General features: G+C 35.8%; 6 protein-coding genes across 7 annotated transcripts; 3 read left to right on the top strand and 3 right to left on the bottom strand.

Annotated features, from left to right (window-relative positions):
• Window positions 1-371: 371 nt before the first annotated feature.
• On the bottom strand, window positions 372-3513 carry LOC136416103 (transmembrane protein 87A). Its single transcript, XM_066401117.1, has 4 exons — window positions 3040-3513; window positions 2488-2548; window positions 2296-2402; window positions 372-2014 (listed from the first exon to the last, which is right to left on the bottom strand). The coding sequence occupies exons 1-4, from the start codon at window positions 3145-3147 to the stop codon at window positions 770-772; spliced, it is 1521 nt and encodes a 506-aa protein (XP_066257214.1). The 5' UTR covers window positions 3148-3513; the 3' UTR covers window positions 372-769.
• An 835-nt stretch (window positions 3514-4348) lies between these two features.
• On the top strand, window positions 4349-5356 carry ATPsynG (ATP synthase, subunit G). Its single transcript, XM_066401034.1, has 3 exons — window positions 4349-4503; window positions 4743-4936; window positions 4986-5356. The coding sequence occupies exons 1-3, from the start codon at window positions 4464-4466 to the stop codon at window positions 5049-5051; spliced, it is 300 nt and encodes a 99-aa protein (XP_066257131.1). The 5' UTR covers window positions 4349-4463; the 3' UTR covers window positions 5052-5356.
• Window positions 5047-8527, bottom strand: Alg7 (Alg7 dolichyl-phosphate N-acetylglucosaminephosphotransferase). Its single transcript, XM_066401033.1, has 5 exons — window positions 8315-8527; window positions 8147-8258; window positions 7818-8097; window positions 7600-7765; window positions 5047-5703 (listed from the first exon to the last, which is right to left on the bottom strand). The coding sequence occupies exons 1-5, from the start codon at window positions 8455-8457 to the stop codon at window positions 5211-5213; spliced, it is 1194 nt and encodes a 397-aa protein (XP_066257130.1). The 5' UTR covers window positions 8458-8527; the 3' UTR covers window positions 5047-5210.
• Window positions 5834-7566, top strand: Mgat3 (beta-1,4-mannosyl-glycoprotein 4-beta-N-acetylglucosaminyltransferase). The gene is made up of 2 exons (XM_066401030.1): window positions 5834-6371; window positions 6423-7566. The coding sequence occupies exons 1-2, from the start codon at window positions 6041-6043 to the stop codon at window positions 7325-7327; spliced, it is 1236 nt and encodes a 411-aa protein (XP_066257127.1). The 5' UTR covers window positions 5834-6040; the 3' UTR covers window positions 7328-7566.
• A 3932-nt stretch (window positions 8528-12459) lies between the features above and the next one.
• LOC136416195 (retinol dehydrogenase 12-like) lies at window positions 12460-16009 on the top strand. The gene is made up of 6 exons (XM_066401257.1): window positions 12460-12620; window positions 12667-12792; window positions 12848-13048; window positions 13096-13296; window positions 15553-15683; window positions 15766-16009. Exons 1-6 carry the CDS (start codon window positions 12491-12493, stop codon window positions 15955-15957), a joined length of 981 nt encoding a protein of 326 aa, XP_066257354.1. The 5' UTR covers window positions 12460-12490; the 3' UTR covers window positions 15958-16009.
• An 87-nt stretch (window positions 16010-16096) lies between these two features.
• Window positions 16097-17450, bottom strand: LOC136416194 (retinol dehydrogenase 12-like). Of its 2 annotated transcripts, XM_066401256.1 has the most exons (6): window positions 17267-17450; window positions 17086-17211; window positions 16828-17028; window positions 16563-16763; window positions 16384-16511; window positions 16102-16328 (listed from the first exon to the last, which is right to left on the bottom strand). In XM_066401256.1, the coding sequence occupies exons 1-6, from the start codon at window positions 17406-17408 to the stop codon at window positions 16137-16139; spliced, it is 990 nt and encodes a 329-aa protein (XP_066257353.1). In that variant the 5' UTR covers window positions 17409-17450; the 3' UTR covers window positions 16102-16136. The 2 variants fall into 2 exon arrangements, with proteins under 2 accessions (XP_066257352.1, XP_066257353.1); XM_066401255.1 differs by having other exon boundaries at window positions 16097-16328; window positions 16828-17211.
• Window positions 17451-17979: the final 529 nt, after the last annotated feature.

The following is a 17979-nucleotide window of genomic DNA, read 5'->3' as shown; positions in this document are numbered from 1 at the left end:
CAAAATACCACAAACTAAAGGATTTTGCGATATTCCCGAATGTTCTTCGGAAAGATAAAATTGACTGAGTCAAGTTCCTTGAACTTGCCTCAGTTTGTGGCCGTCAGGTTCGTTTCGAGGCTATATTCACCTTGTTGACTCGATATCATATCTTATCAGCCTATGGTCGGACATCGAAATATTTTCCACTGCCATTCATTGCGAGACCAACGCTACTTTTCTCGCCTCCTGTTCGATGTAGTTCCAGATTTTCCGATGCAAAGGTAATCTTATATAGCAATTGCTCTTATGTTGGAGTCGGACTAGACTACCCTGTAATATATCTACCATTGAGGAAAGATGCACAGTGTCATGAGGAAGATAAACACTACTTATTTGTAACATTTCTTATTTTGGAATAACTTCCACTAATATTCTGAAGATTTTCCGTATTTACAGCTGAATATATCCATAACATCCATGACGCGAAGAGAATTTTCTCTTCTACTTAAAAGTCCTAATGTTCTGCTACAAACTCTACATCTACAATTGAAATTTTTGCCATGAATTTTCTTAGTAAAAAATGATTTAAATCACTTTTCATCTTTGAAATTAACAGAATTCCTCATCTCCACAACTTCTGAATGTAATACTTCATAATTATCACATGACAATGCAAACGTTAACTTAACTAAAAATAAGGAATTGCCTTACATTAACATCCCTATATTATCTCATCTAAATCTACGTAAAACGCAAGCAAATAAATAGCACTTAATAACACGTAGAACTACTGCATTTTGGAAACTTCGAACCTGGTGTTAACCAGCTCTTCATCCGAATCCAAAATTGGCAAAGCAGGATCGCTTTTCACGTTCTCCTCCAGCCATTTCAAATCGTCGTCGACGGAGTGGCGTGGAGACCCGTGCTTCTGATGGTGAATCCGCACTTTGACCCCATAGGCGTCGTTCACCAAGTGTTCTTCCTCGTCGTTATCGTCGCCGGTGTCCAAAAGAGGCACAAACGCGTATCTTTGGTTGTTATTAGTGGGCCGCCAGAGGATCATTATCACCAGCAGCATGCAGGAGAACAAGATATGCCAAAAGGCCTCTTCAAGCCAGATGTCTTTCCATACTGTGAGACAATCAACGTAATAATGAACTTTAATGCAGTATAGCATAAATATCACTGAGGTTGCCACGCAGAATATTAAGGTGTTTGTGAAATGTCTGTATAGGGCAAGTTTCGTCTCGTTTCTACGTAAGCGGAGCGTTCTGGTAGTATTGACTAGGGCCGAAAAAATCCACCAGCAAATGGCAGATTCCAGTACACTTAATGGAACTGAGGCAACCAATAAATCGCGATTTGACTGAGATTTAGCTTTAGTGTTCCTTAGGTATGCTTCGGATGCTGCGAGAAAAAAATAGAGAATCCCCACTCCCACCACTCGATGAAGAGTTGACCCCAATCTTGGTTTCACAATTCCAAAACCCAGACTTACAATAATGACCAACATCCGAGCTAAAGTCCTTTTGGCGCAAGAGACCCATTCAGCAAAAAGCACTGCTCCTTCAACTTCAACACCTACATTATTAATGCTCTGATACTCGGCATAGAAAGTCGCCTTTTCCAGCATCCCCAACAAAATAACTCCCCCAATCCAAAATTGCACCCTCAACAAATCTCGCCACTGCAGAAAGGAAAGGAGTAGCCAAATCAGTCCCAGAATGATATAGTAAATGCACATGAAGCCGTAGAAAGGCAGCAATGGCCAGTCCACAGCTGAGAGATAACCATAATCGCTGTGAATTTCAATGTGGACTCCGATTTCATAGTCTTTGTTTTCAGTTTGGACAGTGAGGCCTAAGACATAAACTCCATCACGAGTGAATTCATGCAGAGGATGGATGGTTTCAGTTGAGGCCTTGCCCAAAATTTGGCCTTCTCTGAGGAATATGTGATCATTGCATGAGTAGTTGTCAATTGAGTGGTACTCTTTTGAGGAGTTGATGAGAACTTCAGTTGAATCTAAGAGCTGTAAAACAATAATTAACATTAGGGACGTTTGAAAAGACAAATCTAGATTAGACTGAGCGATATAAACTGATTTTTAACCCATCAGATTATTTGTTTATTAGTGGAGATAAATCCAATTAGTTGAAAATCTGTTGAGCAGGATCAATCCAATTTAGATAATAATTTTTAAAAGGACCTTAAGAGTTGATTAACACAGTGGTGAGTATTTTGAGACTAAAAACTGTATACAGTTATAATGTTGTAATCCCCAGACACGTTTTACTATAATCATAAATTTACCTCTTTCAATTTTGGAAACGCTTCTTCTGCATTCCAACATGGAGACTGCACTATTGCAACATTGAGTCGCACTTTTACATCTTCATGGTCTTCTGTTTCACAATTGACTGATGATAAAGAAATTATCTTAGTAATTAATGCTCCATGCTATTTCATTTTTGATTGATGATATAGATGGTTAAAAGTACTTACTTTTGATATACACTTTTGTCCCTTTGAAAACACTTTTACTAAGGAACAGGGGGTTAATTCCCTGCAAAATAAAAAAAGATAAAACATTATTGCAGATGCGTGATTGTTGCAAATAGAAAGATGATGAACACAAAATTGGATTATGAATTATGGACAGAATCTAGATAATGATGGGCTTGTGGATAGATTCTGATGATTGAGCTGTTTTTTGTTTTATACTGTTTTCAGTTTATGATATGGTAACCATAACTTTTCAATCCGATTAAGTCTAAGCCAAAAATTTGTTATTGGACAATTTATTTTTGAGCAAATACAAAACAATAAACTGAAAATGCCATTAATCATGGTTCGTTTTAAATTAAAATGATTTATATACACTCTGACCTATAGACATATTTAACTTGTACAAATGCTCTATTCCTTATTTTTATCAATAAATTATCTATATTTGTGCTTATGAGCGAATAATGTTATTTGTAAAACTTTTCTCCACAAAAGCATCATAGCAATAACTTATAGCTACTGAACTAAACAGATAATCTTTTCACTCACCGATGTCATGGTATAGTCCCATTTTCCAGGATCTGGCATGCTGTGACATAATGCAATAATGGCACAAAATACTGAGAGTAAAAGTTTGGTATCACCTAATGTACCCATAGTGGTCTTGGAAGGTGCAAACGGAGGAAAAGCTAACTGATAACCTTCACTTTAAGTGACTCAGTTGTGGGACGCATTTGATGCCTTTAATTTACATAAGTTTTCCTATTTACTCCAAATATTAATGGTTTGATTGTAGGAATTTCTATTTTTTCTGTGCAGCTCTACACAGGTTGTGGGTGTAGTGTTGAGGGATCAGGTTTTTAACAAATTGCGATTATAAATAAGGTTCAGATATCTTTGATAATGCTTATTATCGCGTGAAAATCTGATTATTTTATTTGAAATTTTGAGAAAATGCCACAGCCGCAAAATTTAACAATTTATTTATTTATAATTAACCAAAAATTAAATATCGCCAGGTGATTTTGACAATTCAAGGTTGCACGTCATTTTCAAAATCAAAAAAGGAAATAGAACAGTAATAATATGTTCTTGTCTCTTTTTGTTCATAGGGGAAAAAGGAAATGGCATTATTCGATTTTTGCAATGGACTATCAATTCAACTATGCATGTGAGACCAGTGGTAGTATATCTAGAATAAATTTCAAAGTATAGTATGATGTCATTTATTAGAAATACTGAATACACTTAATTTTTAAAATTCTATGTATACCTTTAATATTTAGATTTGTAATTTATCAATAAAACATAAATAAATAATTACTAAAAATATGAAATTTCTTTTCCGTTCCAACGGTAGCAAACATCATCTAGTGCTAACTCCTGATAATTCTTTAACAGGACATTGAAGAACCAATATGGTATATACACATACAACAATATTCTACCGTAATGTTCATGATGGAACAAAAAATCGAAGTTGTTCGGTACTTTCTCAACCTGTATCGTAGGTCTTCTGCGGAGCCAAATATCGTTAAAATCAGAGTACCTTACTTTTCACTTATTTTTTTACTCGAAATTGTCATGTACGCCACTGGTTTTTCTGTGACAAATATTGCCAAGTTGTGCTATTTTTGCATTTTAAAACTAACTTTAATAGGTTTTTCATGATTCCATGGATATTGGATGTATAATCTTAAGTCTTGAAACACCACATACATTATCGAATCATATACGTAATCTTTCTTTCCATATTTAGGAAGACTACAGTTGGTGTGAATGTGCTCTGGATAAGTAGATTAACAGTTACATACACAGAGGGCGCTATAGATTCAGCTTTGAAAATACTGACAGTTGACGTAAGTCAGAACACATTTGCCAATTTACTTTGGGAAAAGGTTAAGAAAAAATAGTTAAAACGGCCCCTTTCCACTAAATTATCTAATTTCTAGCATAATTCGAAGATAAATAGAATGGCTCAGCTTGCTCAAAAAATTCCTGCTTTAGCTGGTCGTAAGTAAATGCTTAATCTCATACAAAAGATAAGAAAACCCTTATTACTTCATGTAAATCAGTCTAGTTATGTAATTCATACCTTCAAAGTGATCCAAGAATTATTACTTTAGAACAATCCCTGCAAAACATATAAACTAAAAAGAAGTAAATTATAATTTTCCTTGTTTAGCTTTAATAAAAGCTGTGATAAAAAACCCCTATGTGGTCACAAACAAATGTTTTAACTTTTCTTTAAGAATTGATTACTCAATCGAAACCAGCCCTGCAGACCTTCCTAAAATACGCAAAAGTGGAACTGACCCCCCCAACTCCTGCTGACATACCCCAAATCAGGGCTGGTATTGGGCGACTTATAAGTGCTGCCAAAAATGGTAACTGGAAGAATGTCACTGTCCGAGATGGATTTGTGAATTCACTCATCGCAATTGAGGTAACTTACATTTAGGTGTTTACTTAACTTATTTATTGGGAAATTGTAGGTTTGGTGCTGGTTCTATGTTGGAGAATGCATTGGAAAGCGTCACATTGTGGGTTACGATATTTAAATTAACTTTAATTATTGTGCTTCATTTTTGTTATTAAATAATAGTGTAGAAAGGATCCTGAATAATACAACAAAACAAGCTTTTTATTTAAAAAATGTCTCACACACATATAACAATAAAGGCACTACATACTTTGGTCTTAGAAAAAAAACTGCAAATTTAAGACTGTATGTCATAAAATACAGACGCAAAAGGGTACCGCACCAAAAAGGCTAAAAATGTGCAGAAAACCTGAACAGCCAGTAGTACTGTTGTCAATTTAGCTTCGTGCATTGGTCCCAAATAAAGTAATACCAAATTAATAAGAGTAAAATTATTGGTAACCACAACTCCATCCTTTTCTTCCCAACGAATTAGTTTCAAAACCCTAAATAAATTCAAAGTAAACTTTCCTAAAGGGCTCAATTCGGCGTATTTAAATACTGTAGTACTGCACTCCATCCGATCAGACCTGGAATTAAACTTAGGAAGGCGATGCCGAGGGCAAGGCACAAACTTTAAAAGTTGGGGAAGGGAGTATAGGAAATTGAAAACTTGCGGAATGAAGAAAAGTAGAGTTGTTTTGCTGAAGTGACCAAGGATTCCTACTACTGCGAAAGTCATACCCGAGAAGTAACAAAAAGTGTCTCCTACGAATACAGAGGCTGGATACCTGAAAAGAATTTACTTATTTCTGACAATGAAAACAAACAAAAACAATTAGAATTTTGAGCATCTGATGATGTCATACGCATAGCTTATCGCTAATATCACTGATTTGGCAACATCACTAATGTCAACGGGCCGCACCCTCAACCTCAAATGTCAAAACAAAGAAATGTAAACAAACCTTTTATTGACCGAATTTTCCAATTAAAACACCGGCATTAATTCAAAAATAACTCAAAGCGTTGGTAGATTATAAATAGTAAATAATGGATCTTCTTTATTTGCGTGTCGGCCTGCCCTCAAACGGGAATTTGCGCCCATAAATACAGCAACCCCAAAAAATGTACATTCATCGCCCAGTTATCAGGAACAAAATCGTATTGTTAGCGTTAATACTAGCTCAGTTATGCCTGATAGTGTCCTACTTCTTCTTAAACAAGCCCCACATCGAGCAGAAACTAAACAAAATTTCATTTCTCCCCAAAATTAAAATTCTAAACCAAGCCGACGGTCGAATGTATTATACTTTAAACGAGAGCGTTCATCTGAAGCACGTAACTTCCAGGGGCTTTTTCCTCGATTTTAACTCTAGCATGTGCTTCACTGAGGGCACAGACATTAAAACAATGATTGTGGTTAAAGGAGTTAACTGGAAATGTAATTGTTTACAAGGTAAGTTCATTTTAAAGAACTTCTTAGGAATTTAGTTGTAAACTAATTTAGGGTGGCATGGTCCAGATTGTGGATATCCAGAGATTCTATTTCGGGCTCTCTTAGCCAGCAGGCAGGTGCACAAAGTCAAAGGACCAGTCCCTTTCCAACACCGTCTCATTTATGTTTTTCAGTATCTTAAGGCCAGTGATAATCTTGTAGACATGAGAATATCTGCTTTAGGAGATATTATAGATTTATTCATTGTTTATGAGAATGGTAGTAGTTATTTTGAGAGGGAATTGCAGAAAAAAGCTTTTAAAAAGTGGCAGCACAAAATCCTTTATGTTACTAATAATAACAGCTTTAACATTTGGAGTAAAGTTGAGCCCCATATTAAAAACCTCAGAGATGATGATTATGTAATTTTCAGCCCTACCAATGAAATTCTTGACAGAGCTTCAATGATTTTTTTAAAATTCTACCAGAACATTCCAGAACCAATTTATTTTCGTTTGAAATGGAGTGTTTTTGGATTTTTCTGGCTGCACCCCAGGAAAACTTTAATTTCTGCAGGAGCTTGCACAATATCTTACCTTCGCAACACATTAAATAGCAATTTAGAAGCTTTGCATTTGAGAAATAACAAAACAGAGCACTTGCCTCAAAAAGGCATAATTTTAGGTGATTTGAACCACACTGGTGGGTGGTATTGTGAGTATTGTGCTTCTCCTGAGGAGATCATTGAGTATTTAACTTCAACTCTGATAAATTGGGACAAAATTGGCACAACTAAAATTACACACAAATTTATTGAGAATTTAATTCAAACTGGGGTCTATGTTGACAGTAAGACTGAATTGGAACGCGGACATCGTTCTGATGTCGATTTTGCTCCTCCTTATGTGCTTGAAAATGATTTCAAATTCGACTTTTTGCTAGTGAATTTTTACTCAGAAAATGATTATTATGTTTAAAAGTTAAAATTTTCATTTAATACCTCTCAAAGTGCCTTTGTAAAAAGCTATGATTTTAAGAATTCAAATGGCAAATAAACAAGCAAAAGAGAGTGTTTTGTGTAGATTGAAAGATATTCTTAGTTACCTCTAACCTTAAACAGTTTTTTGTGATTATTCATTAAAAATTTGTCCACATGCTGTGATATATAAAAAAGTCATACTTGTAATCTAATATTAATAAATATATCAAAATAGTACATTGTATTATTTCTCATAGGTAATTGACTTACCAATTATGCTTCAAAAGTGCCATGGACGTCCCAATGTATGGTAACATGAAATAAAGACTAAATTGATGGGCCTTCCATAATGGCCCAGTCAATTCAACCACATTGAACACTACTATTGAAATTGCTATAACAATGCTTTGGCCCACTTCTAAACCATTGACTCCAGCTACAATACCAATGACAACCTCAAAAGGAACCTTTAACAATTTATCACCTACCCAAAATATTAATGGCATTGGTACAAAACACTGCCAACATTCCCATGTAAATGTAGTAAATAATCCCAATATCAACACTTGTGCCCAGCCACTCCCTGAAGGGTTTGGGCACAATTATGGTAGTGGTGTTAAAACTGACATAATAAACCATCAATAAGGGCAGAGAAGCGATAGTGGGCAGCAACAATTTTTGCCTCCATGGAACATCCAACACATCATCTGCGAAACCTAATAGCAGCATACAGCTTATTGAAAGCAATGCCACTATGTATTTCACATACTATAAAACAACTAAATACTAAAGTTCATACAAAAGTTTCCTTTTTTACCTCATCATATGGAAATGTTTTCTCTAGCAGACTGTGTCCAAAAGCCACAGGAATAAATAGGACTAAGACGACTAGGAAAATGAAGCCTGACACTACGCCTAAGGATTCGGGTCTAAAAAGGGCACTGTTTGAACAAGATAGCCTTAAAAACGGTATAACTAACCTCACATTTTGTCACTTGTTGTCTTGCTCATGTCGATTCCGAAGAGGTTGGCCTTAATGAACTTCGACTTCAGCCGGGGAATGGTCCTTTGGGTCACAAAATATGCCAAAAAAGATATTAATATGTTTATTATTAGAGGAAAAATCATTATTCTTAGTATTATCGTTTCACTATCAATATTTACATCTAGCGAAATTTTTAAAATTTGAACAAATTTTGATTGACAACTGACACTGACATGAAAATAAAATAATATTAATTTTTTGACAAGAAGAATCACTGGCATTAGCGCATTCGATCATCAAAATGTATATACATTGCCCGACTTTTTATACTGAGGATGACCCTCTTCAGAAAACAAAATTAAAAAATAAAACACGTTTTACTTCAATTTTTTTTTGTAAAACTTCAACTGTTATGAATTTTTTTTATTTGAAAAAGCGTTCACTTCTGCTAATTTTTTATAAATAAAAATTTTTAGAAATTCAAGAATCCAGAAAAATTCTCGTATATTTAATTAATAAATATTTTTAGTTCTACTAGTGACGAGAGAAGGGCATCAAACATTTCAACAATTTTCAATAACGATTACGCCAAAGAAGTAAAAATTACTACAAAATGGCCGACTAACTAGACCTAAACTAGCCTCAATGTTGCCACATTTCATATTCATGTCTAAAATAAATTTTCATTTCGTTTGATTGCCAGGAGATGGCTCTAAAGGGTAATAGTTTGAATTTTTCGCGCCCTAGTCCAGATATTAACTACCCTGCGAAATTTGTAATATTTCTTGTGTCGTGTTTACTATAATTATCATTTTGTCTAAAAATAAATTAAATTCTGAATCTCTACATTTGTGTGTATAATATAAATTTAGCTTATCAATCATTAATGCTAAAAATTAAAAGTAAATCACACACCCAGTTATAATGTACGCTCAATGTTGGAGCTCCCGTGACTTTCTATGGGTATAAATATATGAGATTCAAACTTAAATTCCCTAAAGAGTTCGTGGGAGCACATGCCACTGTCCTTTCCCAATCGGTTGCTCCCAGCACGAATCTCTGAGGACTTAAACACGTGACTTTCAGCTTTGAACGTAAGATAATGAATCAAAGTTGTTGGATTCGAGTTCCTGCTCTTCCACCTAGCTGTACCTGAGAACTTTTGAAAGAACATGATTTGTTAGTCAGAGTTTTTTCGTCGTATTATATTTTCTTCGTATTGTATTTGACTGTCTTGTAGCGTAATAGTTATTTACATCACAGGTCCAGTAGGCAACTTGTTACAGTACGAATTTTTTATGGACAAGGTGAAGCGACATCTAGATCCAAGTTTCGAAAACATTAATCAGTGTTGGAACCAGGGCCGGCCTTAGTAAGTTTGGACAAAATTTTTAATCACCGCCCCTTATCCCCAAGGCAAACCTCCAACCAAAAAAGTTCACCGCCCTGGGCCATCGCTCAACCTCACTCCTATAAAGCCGGTACTGATTGGAACAGCACTTAATGGACGTGCACAGATGAAATTTTTAGGAAATTCTGTATGATATTTTGGGGTACTACTGAAGACTGAAATTTTGAGAGAAAATATTAATAAACACTTATTAATATTGAAAAATAAAATCGGGTTCAATAACAGAAACCAGGAGCGTCCCTAAAAAGGGGAGAAATTGGCAAATAAATAAGGCAGCACCTCTGAAAATCATTATTGCGAAAATGCTAATTATTATCAATTAGCAAGCATTCCTTGTTAAACTTTAAATTATGCCATTCTCAGTAATAGAGAACAATAAATATCACCAGGAACTAATGGACGGGTTTTCCGATATATTTGTCCAATCCAAATTTTTGCCTCGAAGATTCGTTTGTATGAGTCATATTAATTTAACTTGTAAATAATGTTAACAGGGCGAAATTATACTCTCTAATTACCTTTACATCATACAATTTGTAGTGACTCAATTTTAGTAGTAAGGAAAAACCTGGGAACAAGTCTTATCAATAAAAATTATCGTGCATATGATTCTCAAAAACGTCTCCAGAGAGCCAACTTTTAGCACTACAATTTAATTATGCCTTAAAAGGGAATTAGTCGGTTAATGCGGCTCTTCATTGCCTTTAATCCGATAAGAAGCAATTTAAGACGCTAACTACGCTAATATCCGAAGCCCCATTTCATAAACATTGATTATACGGGTTAAAGGCGACCTTAGAGTTTTTTTCCTCGGACACAGCCTCTTTCAACAAATGTCTTCTGAACAAAAACGTCGAAAGGAAAGAAAATAAAAAGATCAAATGCATGCATGCATTCTTGATTTCGGCCAAAAGGTAATACTATCTTCCCGAAGGAAATAAGGCCGGGAGAGTGATTGTCCTCATCGCCTTCAGACAGGAGTCCATCCAGAGTTCTGGATTGGCATCAAGGACGTTTCGGATGGGAACATTTTCTCCAACGACTATTATTAAAACTCTCTTACGTATATATATACGTACGTGATATCAATTACAGTTTCACGGTTTCACAGCTAATTAAGGTATAATTATCGATTAGTATGAAATTACGTAAATAATTAATACAATATATCGATTTCAAGGGTAGATTTAGCTTCATTTTTACTATCACTTTAAATATGTATCGCTGGCGAAAATAACGTTCTTCAGCCGATTCTCCGGCGGCAGCAATTTGTCCACGATCTCCTCATCCCCTTCCACCGCCCCTTTCCCTCCCTTGGGGATCCCCACACGCAGCTGCCGCTCCTGTTTTCTTCGGGGAAACGGTCGACAAACTTACTTCTTGCACACTCAGGTATTACCGTGTTTTCTTAAGTGGAAATCCAACACAAGGAATTTTTTTGTGGATGATTAAAGGCCCATAAAGTCGCCTCAATTTGCCAGACTGTTAGTCATCTGCTGGATTTCTTTGCCCACTGAATTTTCCGCTCCATCGAGTGCGATTTCGCGAAACGTCGATTTCGGACGTTTTGACTCAATTAACTTTTCTTCTTGTAAAAAGTTGTAACTTGTTGGGCGTGAAGAAAACTACTGGACATGTGGTTTTGAGGGCACAATACTTTAAGGGGCAATAAATCAAAGCTCCGGCAACTTTACCAAGTGGCTAAGACCCATGGAAATATTAAAGTGGAGTATGGGTGAGTTGCGTGGTTTATGAGAGTTTATGTGTTATATCGTTCCTTATAGCGACTTAATGATTGCCGATGTGTCGTTACTATAAATTCCGAGATTCTGAATTCGTTACTGGTACTTCCAAAAGATCTTATGGCTTTTAATGAGAATTTAAAACGACTGGTTGATCAAGTATTGACCTAATGGTACTTAACACTAAATCAACCGGGAGATTGGTGCTTGAAAGAGTGCTCGTGTGACACATCCGGCATTTCCAAATTTGGTTGAAATATATAATAACTAATTCGAACTCTCTAAAGACTCGTTTCGATTCTATTAGGCCTCGTCAGTTTGGTCGAGATGCAGCAGCAAAAAGGATTCAGTAAATGGTGCTGGTAAATATTTTCCTGCAAGTCTTTGGGGTATTTCCAAAATAGGGTGAACGGATGCCTGCTTGTATCCTTCTGTTTCTTCCATTCTTTGTAGGCTACATCCGCCTATGTGTCTGTGAATATGTGCAGCATGGTGTGTGCATGTGTATGTACAAACACTTGCTTGATGAAGCCAATAAGTAGAAACATCTGTCGCAGGGTTGTTCAGTATCCTTTTTCCACTTCCACTGGAACGGTAATTTCTTTTGAGAACGTCACTGACCTTATCTACTTTTTGTTCCTCTGCATAACTTCCGATTCCTGTAGAATTTCAATGGAAACACGTTGATGTTAAAGTCCATAGCACATTAAATTTGAGCTTGAACTAAATGCTTCTTTGGTGATTATAAATAAAACCCTCAAGTAGTAGTTGATTTATCTATATGGTTCACACTTTAATATGGCCTATTTATTAAGAAACTAATTTTTTGACACCCATTAATTAGCATAATAAAAGCTCTTACCAGTTAAAATTATAATGTGGTTAATGAAAAAAAAACCGACATAAATACCATGTAAAACAGTGATAATTAAAACAATTTCGATCCTCGTTGTAACTTTTAAGGTCTAATGCACTAGTACGTTAATCGCGTTTCGAGCAAATAAGTGAGAAAACGTTAGCATCATGCACGTTGTTTGGTTGATCACTCTTTTCCTAGTACTGTTTACTTTCATCAATAAGTTTTGGTGTTTTTGGTGTAGGAGTCAAGTATGTTTGGTGGGAAAAACTGCCCTTATCACCGGAGCTGCTTCAGGTAAAAATCCGTAACACAAAAAAATTCTTTTCATCAGTTTGCTCAGGCCTGGGCCTGCAGACAGCTCTGGCTTTAGCCGCTAAGGGCTGTCGCGTAATCGTAGCAGACGTAGCCAACGTAACAGAAGCAGTGGAAAAAATTAAAACTATCACCCACAATCCTCATATAATTGGTATTTATAAACCTCCATGAATCCACTAAAGTTTTATTTCCATTAACTTTTATAGGAAAATCCGTAGATCTCAGTTCTTTGAAATCAGTCAGGCAATTTGCCAAGAACTTTCTAGAAACCGAGCCTAAACTCAACTTACTGATGTGTAACGCCGGAGTGGGAAGCCACAGAATCAGAGAACAGACTGTGGATGGTCTAGAAAAGACCATGCAAGTCAATTATTTCAGCCACTTTTTGTTGACTCATCTTCTGTTAGGTAAATTTATGCAACTTCCAAGTAAATACCAAAACAAAATCTCCTAGGTCTGCTCAAAAAGTCTTCCCCCAGTAGGATAGTTTTTACCAGTTCAGAAGCAGCTTTCTTGTCCAATCTCACAGTGGACACACTGAATGCAAGCGAGGAGTATTTCCACAATTTCTTCACGGCATTTACTGGAGGAGTGTACAGCAATTCCAAGTTGGCTGCTGCAGCAGCTGTTAGATCATTCGCGAAGAGAATTGATGGTAATTGCCAGAAAGATCAAAACTACTGGGTTTTTTAGTTAGAAGAAACAGATAATCTTGTACTACTGACAGTTTCTCTGATAAGCTTGTTTGCTATATTTTGTGTACTGATTCTGTGTGTGTGTACTGTGAGAAGAGCAATTGGTTCAAGTGGAGGAGCGTTCTTAGGATACCAAGCTTTCGGAATTTTTAAAAAATGTTTAAATAGAAAAAACGAAATTCCACACAAAGCATGTGTCATGGAGGGTGCAAACCCTGATGTCGCAACTCAGTCACATATCAAGGACATTAAAATTCAAATTGATTAGTGGCCATCAACGCACCATTCATCCAGCTGCACGCACTTGCTTTCGCTGTTGCTAGTGTTGAAATATGGGTACTGTTGATAAATATTTGACGCATGAGACATGGTGATAGTAAGGTGACAACAGTTAAATTAGTACTCTTTCGATCAGTACAATTTAAAAAATTCACTGTGCCAGGTAAATATGTTGCTTTGTTATAATGCACAACCTAACAAGAGATAGCATCTGTTGTGGATGTAAAAAGGGAGGACGGGTGTGAAACAGAGTAAACAAACGATTTTCAGACGTGAACAACGTGACAACCATTCTGTCATTGAATTTGCGTTGGACCAATTAAATCACTAGTCAATTCTACCACATCTTTTCTACGACACAAAATAGAATAGGTACCCAATAATCCATAATCGTAATAGCTCTTTGAATAAAGCTGTGTATTGACAGATGGTAGTAATCATTGCAGTGTTTTTATTTTAGAAAATGTTTGTGTGCTTGTGTGCATTGTATGTTCCATTGTTCCTGAACTTTCCATCGTTTAAACTGTATAAATTATTGTGTCGAAAGCTTTTGATAGATCGAAAAAAAGAGCGGCAGTGTTATTCTGTGATTTTATTTTCTTTGTATCTCAAATCGTTAGTCAATTACAGGTAAAATTACAGCGACATCATTTAACACGTTGATTGCGAATCACCGCGCGCTAAATGCTGCATAGACTTTTAGCCATAAGGGGTTCGTATGATCACAACATCTCAACGTACAGTATAGATGGTCAAATTAAATGATTTGACAGTTCCTAGAACTGGGACGCGAATCACCGTCGTCAGCACCAAAGTTGAAAAAAAATTGATAATAATAATAATAATAATAATAATAATAAATAAATAACGCTTTAGTTATGTGCTAATCAAATTTTGTGAGTCGAATGCAAGTCCTAAATTTATAATGACGCCTTGAATACAAGACTACCCAGGACGCGGATCCGCGTCCGTCGTGTCTAGACAAGTTGTGACAAGACGCGGATCCGCCTCTTATGCAGTCAACGTGTTAACAATATAATTAAGACTCAACGGAGTATTTGATTCCTCAAAATTCTCACAAATTTGCAAGATTCATTGGGATTAAGCCCGATGACAGTTTTCTAGTTTGACAACTTTGAATTCCGTATCAGTACGCCCTTGATTTATTCGAATCGACTTACAACGCTCGAAATTAAAGGTTTTTAAAAAATCAGTGGGGTGCTTGGTTACGCAAAATTACAACAAAGTGTCTTAAAAAAAACTTGATTTTTTTAATTTGGTTTTTCTGTACGACGGTGATTTTCCCACAGAAGTGCTGCCAAGTAAGGATTTATGAACAATGAATACATGAAAATCAGTGGTGTATTTCACGTCTTAATGCCTCTTCAAATTTTCACACTTTTTGGTCATATGATTCTCGACGAAAAAAGTTTTAGTCATAATAGTTGTCGGTATGATTCACACTTATTTTTTGCCCTGGTTCTTTATTGAAAATTATGTTATGTACGTTCCTGCTTTTACTGAATTAAAATTCATGTTTTTTACATTACAAAGCGCCCTCATAGAGCTCAATATGTCCTTAGCGTTTCAAGAAAACCAGTGGCGTATTTAATTTTTCGGAGCTTCCACAAATTTTCTAAATTTAGAAAGACAAATCAGAACTCTCTATCTGACAATTTACCAATTTGATGATTTTGAATTTCGTACAGCGACGTCTCTGATTTATTCGGATCGATTTACAAATGTCGGAATTTTAAGTCTCAGTCTCTTAAGATCTAGAAATTGATCTCATAATTTAGCTATTTGGAGCCTCTACGAATTTTCGAAATTATGGTCACTAATAAACGACAACTTCTCCTTGTCGTTTCGACTCTGTTAACCCCTATCAGTAAGACCCTGCTATTCTAACTTAATATCATATCACATCATCCTATTAGGTACTGGAGTCAAAATTTATGCAGTTCATCCCGGAGTTGTGAAAACGACCTTCATTCCCAGAACGATCAATCTAGACAAAAACTACTTACTAGGCGTGGTGTTCATGGCTTACCTGTATATTGTTGGCAAGGTAAATTGCGCTCTATAAAAATTAAAAATTTAATTTAAAGAAATTGAAAATTTAATTTTTATTCTCAAAAATGTTTGCTTAGACTCCAGAAGAAGGAGCTCAGACTCTGATCTATGTGGCCCATTCGGATGAGGTGGAAAATGCCAGCGGGAAGTCTTTCGTTGAAGGAATGAGAATACCCGGTGTGCCACAGCTGACTGATGAATTCTGCGAGGATATCTGGCAAGCGACCATCAAAATATTGAACATGGAACCGCACGAAATAGCCTGTTGATGGATAGAGATATCTGTGAATTTAAGCTTTATAAGTTTTGTATTTATGTCTTATAAGTAAAAATAAAATATACTGTTGTGGGGAAGTATATAAAAGAACTAATGCCTGACATAAACCAATTCTTTAGTTTATTTTAAAAAAATCAAAAAAACATTAAAGGATTAAAAAAGTAATTCTTATTAACATTTGACTTCATGTGGTTGTAATTGCGTGTACTCTACAGAATAATTCCATAATTTCGTACAAAACTCCTCAGTAATTTGGCGAGGTCTTGGAAAAATCATCCCATCAAGAAACACATTTCCAGTTAAATCTTTCACTTCATCGGAATGGGCTAGATGGATCGTGGTTTGCGCCCCCTCCTCCGCACTCTAAAAATACCAACACCTCTCTATTATGTTATTAGGTACGTTACGAGAAAGGTACCTTCCCATAGAGTTGTATTGCGAGTAAAGTTAAGGCGGCCAAATAATTGCGATCATTTTTTATCGATTTCCAGAAAATCGGCGTTCGCACGCAATACGGAAGATCTGCGTTTGCGGTCACACCACTTCCTACAGTATAACTCTAAATTAGCATAAGTTTACTTCCAAAGACTAAATCACCCTTAAGTTTCTCTCCGAACAGTATGGCTGCAGCTGCCATACATAGCTTAGAACCTCCATAAGTTCCAGTGGTTACTTTGGACCAAAAACTCTCGTAATAGTCTGGGTCTGGCAAAAGCTTGTCAACCTTTATATCTGATATATAAGCTATTACTGAGCTCGTAAAGGTTATCCTGCTGGGAGCAGATTTCTTTAGGAGATCTTGGTTTTAATGAAAAGCCTCAATTAATTTCTTTGTGTATATAAAATTCGATTAAAGACAAACCTAACAGGAGGTGGGTTAATAAAAAGTGACTAAAATAATTGATTTGCATGATTCTCTCCAACCCTTCCGCAGTTATTCTCCTTATCATATGGTCCCCAGTTCCGGCATTGCATACCAGAATATCTAATCTAGATTCTGAAGCTAAGATCTGATGGGCAAATTCTCGGACCGATTTAAAAGATTCCAGATCTACCTTTAGACCTGATATGGAAGATAAATTCTGTTTTTTTAGAGGAAATCTATTTTTGCAATTATTACCAATTATTTGAGGGTTATGAGTGGTCTTCTTCAACGCTTCTACTGCCTGTTCTAAATTAGCTATATCTGCAACTATAACACGACACCCCTTCGAAGCTAAAGCTGAGACGATTTGGAATCCAATACCTTAATAAAATTGTAATATGGCTTAATTGAAGAAAAATGGTTGTTTTAAGCTTACCCGAGGCTCCCCCAGTAACAATCGCAGTTTTTCCCACCAAATAAACTTTACTTTTGCACCAAAAACAGCATATCTTATTTATTATTTTAATTATTATTAGGACTGATAATCCAAAGATTAAATAAGGCGTAAGAGCGCACATTTTCGGTGTGAGTCGAGCAGGTTAGGAACCCACAATTGGTTCTCGCTATACATAAAAACGCACTTTGATGTTTTCATTATAATCGTGTCGTTATCACCGAATAATGTCATTAATTACCACAGTAATTAACTAACTGATAGGTAATTGTTGTAATTGGGAAAACATGAGTTTTGTTGACTATGAGCTTTGACGAATTTACAACGTTATACATCGCGAGTTTCAGGCACCCGTGCAGAAACCAGCTTATTTTATTACCCTGTATACGTTGATGTACCTCATAAACCACAATTTAAGGGAGTCATTTTTAGCATTTAAGATCTTATATCGATCTCTAATAGTGGTTTTGAAGTTACAGATCCTCAAAGAGAATTATTACTCGGTTCACGAAATTTAAATCAACATTTTCTTTCATAGAACACCGTGTATATATATTGGGACATCCTGTATATTATTGAGCTGTGGAGGCACCCTTTGCTTAAAGTATGCAGGTATTAAGTAGATCAAGAGCTAAACAAAATTTTAAAATTTGAGATTAATGCAGTAACTAGGCCCTTGACTCTAATAATCATTC

The sequence above is a fragment of the Euwallacea similis genome, chromosome 22 (assembly GCF_039881205.1).
Source record: "Euwallacea similis isolate ESF13 chromosome 22, ESF131.1, whole genome shotgun sequence".
NCBI classification, from domain to species: domain Eukaryota; kingdom Metazoa; phylum Arthropoda; class Insecta; order Coleoptera; family Curculionidae; genus Euwallacea; species Euwallacea similis.
The sequence above is the reverse complement of the archived record's forward strand: the minus strand, read 5'-3'. Positions and strand labels throughout refer to the sequence as shown.

What these genes read in the sequence shown, in the direction of transcription:
- LOC136416194 (XM_066401255.1), bottom strand. Translation starts at nt 17,408, where the DNA reads ATGTGCGCTCTTACGCCTTATTTAATCTTTGGATTATCAGTCCTAATA. An exon ending in ATTAACCCACCTCCTGTTAG is followed by an intron (nt 16,764 to 16,827) that starts GTTTGTCTTTAA and finishes ATTAAAACCAAG; the next exon opens with ATCTCCTAAAGAAATCTGCT. An exon ending in CAATACAACTCTATGGGAAG is followed by an intron (nt 16,329 to 16,383) that starts GTACCTTTCTCG and finishes TGGTATTTTTAG; the next exon opens with AGTGCGGAGGAGGGGGCGCA.
- LOC136416195 (XM_066401257.1), top strand. Translation starts at nt 12,491, where the DNA reads ATGCACGTTGTTTGGTTGATCACTCTTTTCCTAGTACTGTTTACTTTC. An exon ending in CCACAATCCTCATATAATTG is followed by an intron (nt 12,793 to 12,847) that starts GTATTTATAAAC and finishes TAACTTTTATAG; the next exon opens with GAAAATCCGTAGATCTCAGT. An exon ending in GTTGACTCATCTTCTGTTAG is followed by an intron (nt 13,049 to 13,095) that starts GTAAATTTATGC and finishes AAAATCTCCTAG; the next exon opens with GTCTGCTCAAAAAGTCTTCC.
- ATPsynG (XM_066401034.1), top strand. Translation starts at nt 4,464, where the DNA reads ATGGCTCAGCTTGCTCAAAAAATTCCTGCTTTAGCTGGTC. An exon ending in AATTCCTGCTTTAGCTGGTC is followed by an intron (nt 4,504 to 4,742) that starts GTAAGTAAATGC and finishes CTTTTCTTTAAG; the next exon opens with AATTGATTACTCAATCGAAA. An exon ending in ATTCACTCATCGCAATTGAG is followed by an intron (nt 4,937 to 4,985) that starts GTAACTTACATT and finishes GGGAAATTGTAG; the next exon opens with GTTTGGTGCTGGTTCTATGT.
- Alg7 (XM_066401033.1), bottom strand. Translation starts at nt 8,457, where the DNA reads ATGATTTTTCCTCTAATAATAAACATATTAATATCTTTTTTGGCATAT. An exon ending in AAACATTTCCATATGATGAG is followed by an intron (nt 8,098 to 8,146) that starts GTAAAAAAGGAA and finishes GTTGTTTTATAG; the next exon opens with TATGTGAAATACATAGTGGC. An exon ending in CAATGCCATTAATATTTTGG is followed by an intron (nt 7,766 to 7,817) that starts GTAGGTGATAAA and finishes TTGGTATTGTAG; the next exon opens with CTGGAGTCAATGGTTTAGAA.
- Mgat3 (XM_066401030.1), top strand. Translation starts at nt 6,041, where the DNA reads ATGTACATTCATCGCCCAGTTATCAGGAACAAAATCGTATTGTTAGCG. An exon ending in GAAATGTAATTGTTTACAAG is followed by an intron (nt 6,372 to 6,422) that starts GTAAGTTCATTT and finishes AAACTAATTTAG; the next exon opens with GGTGGCATGGTCCAGATTGT.
- LOC136416103 (XM_066401117.1), bottom strand. Translation starts at nt 3,147, where the DNA reads ATGGGTACATTAGGTGATACCAAACTTTTACTCTCAGTATTTTGTGCC. An exon ending in GACAAAAGTGTATATCAAAA is followed by an intron (nt 2,403 to 2,487) that starts GTAAGTACTTTT and finishes CTTTATCATCAG; the next exon opens with TCAATTGTGAAACAGAAGAC. An exon ending in CGTTTCCAAAATTGAAAGAG is followed by an intron (nt 2,015 to 2,295) that starts GTAAATTTATGA and finishes ATTGTTTTACAG; the next exon opens with CTCTTAGATTCAACTGAAGT.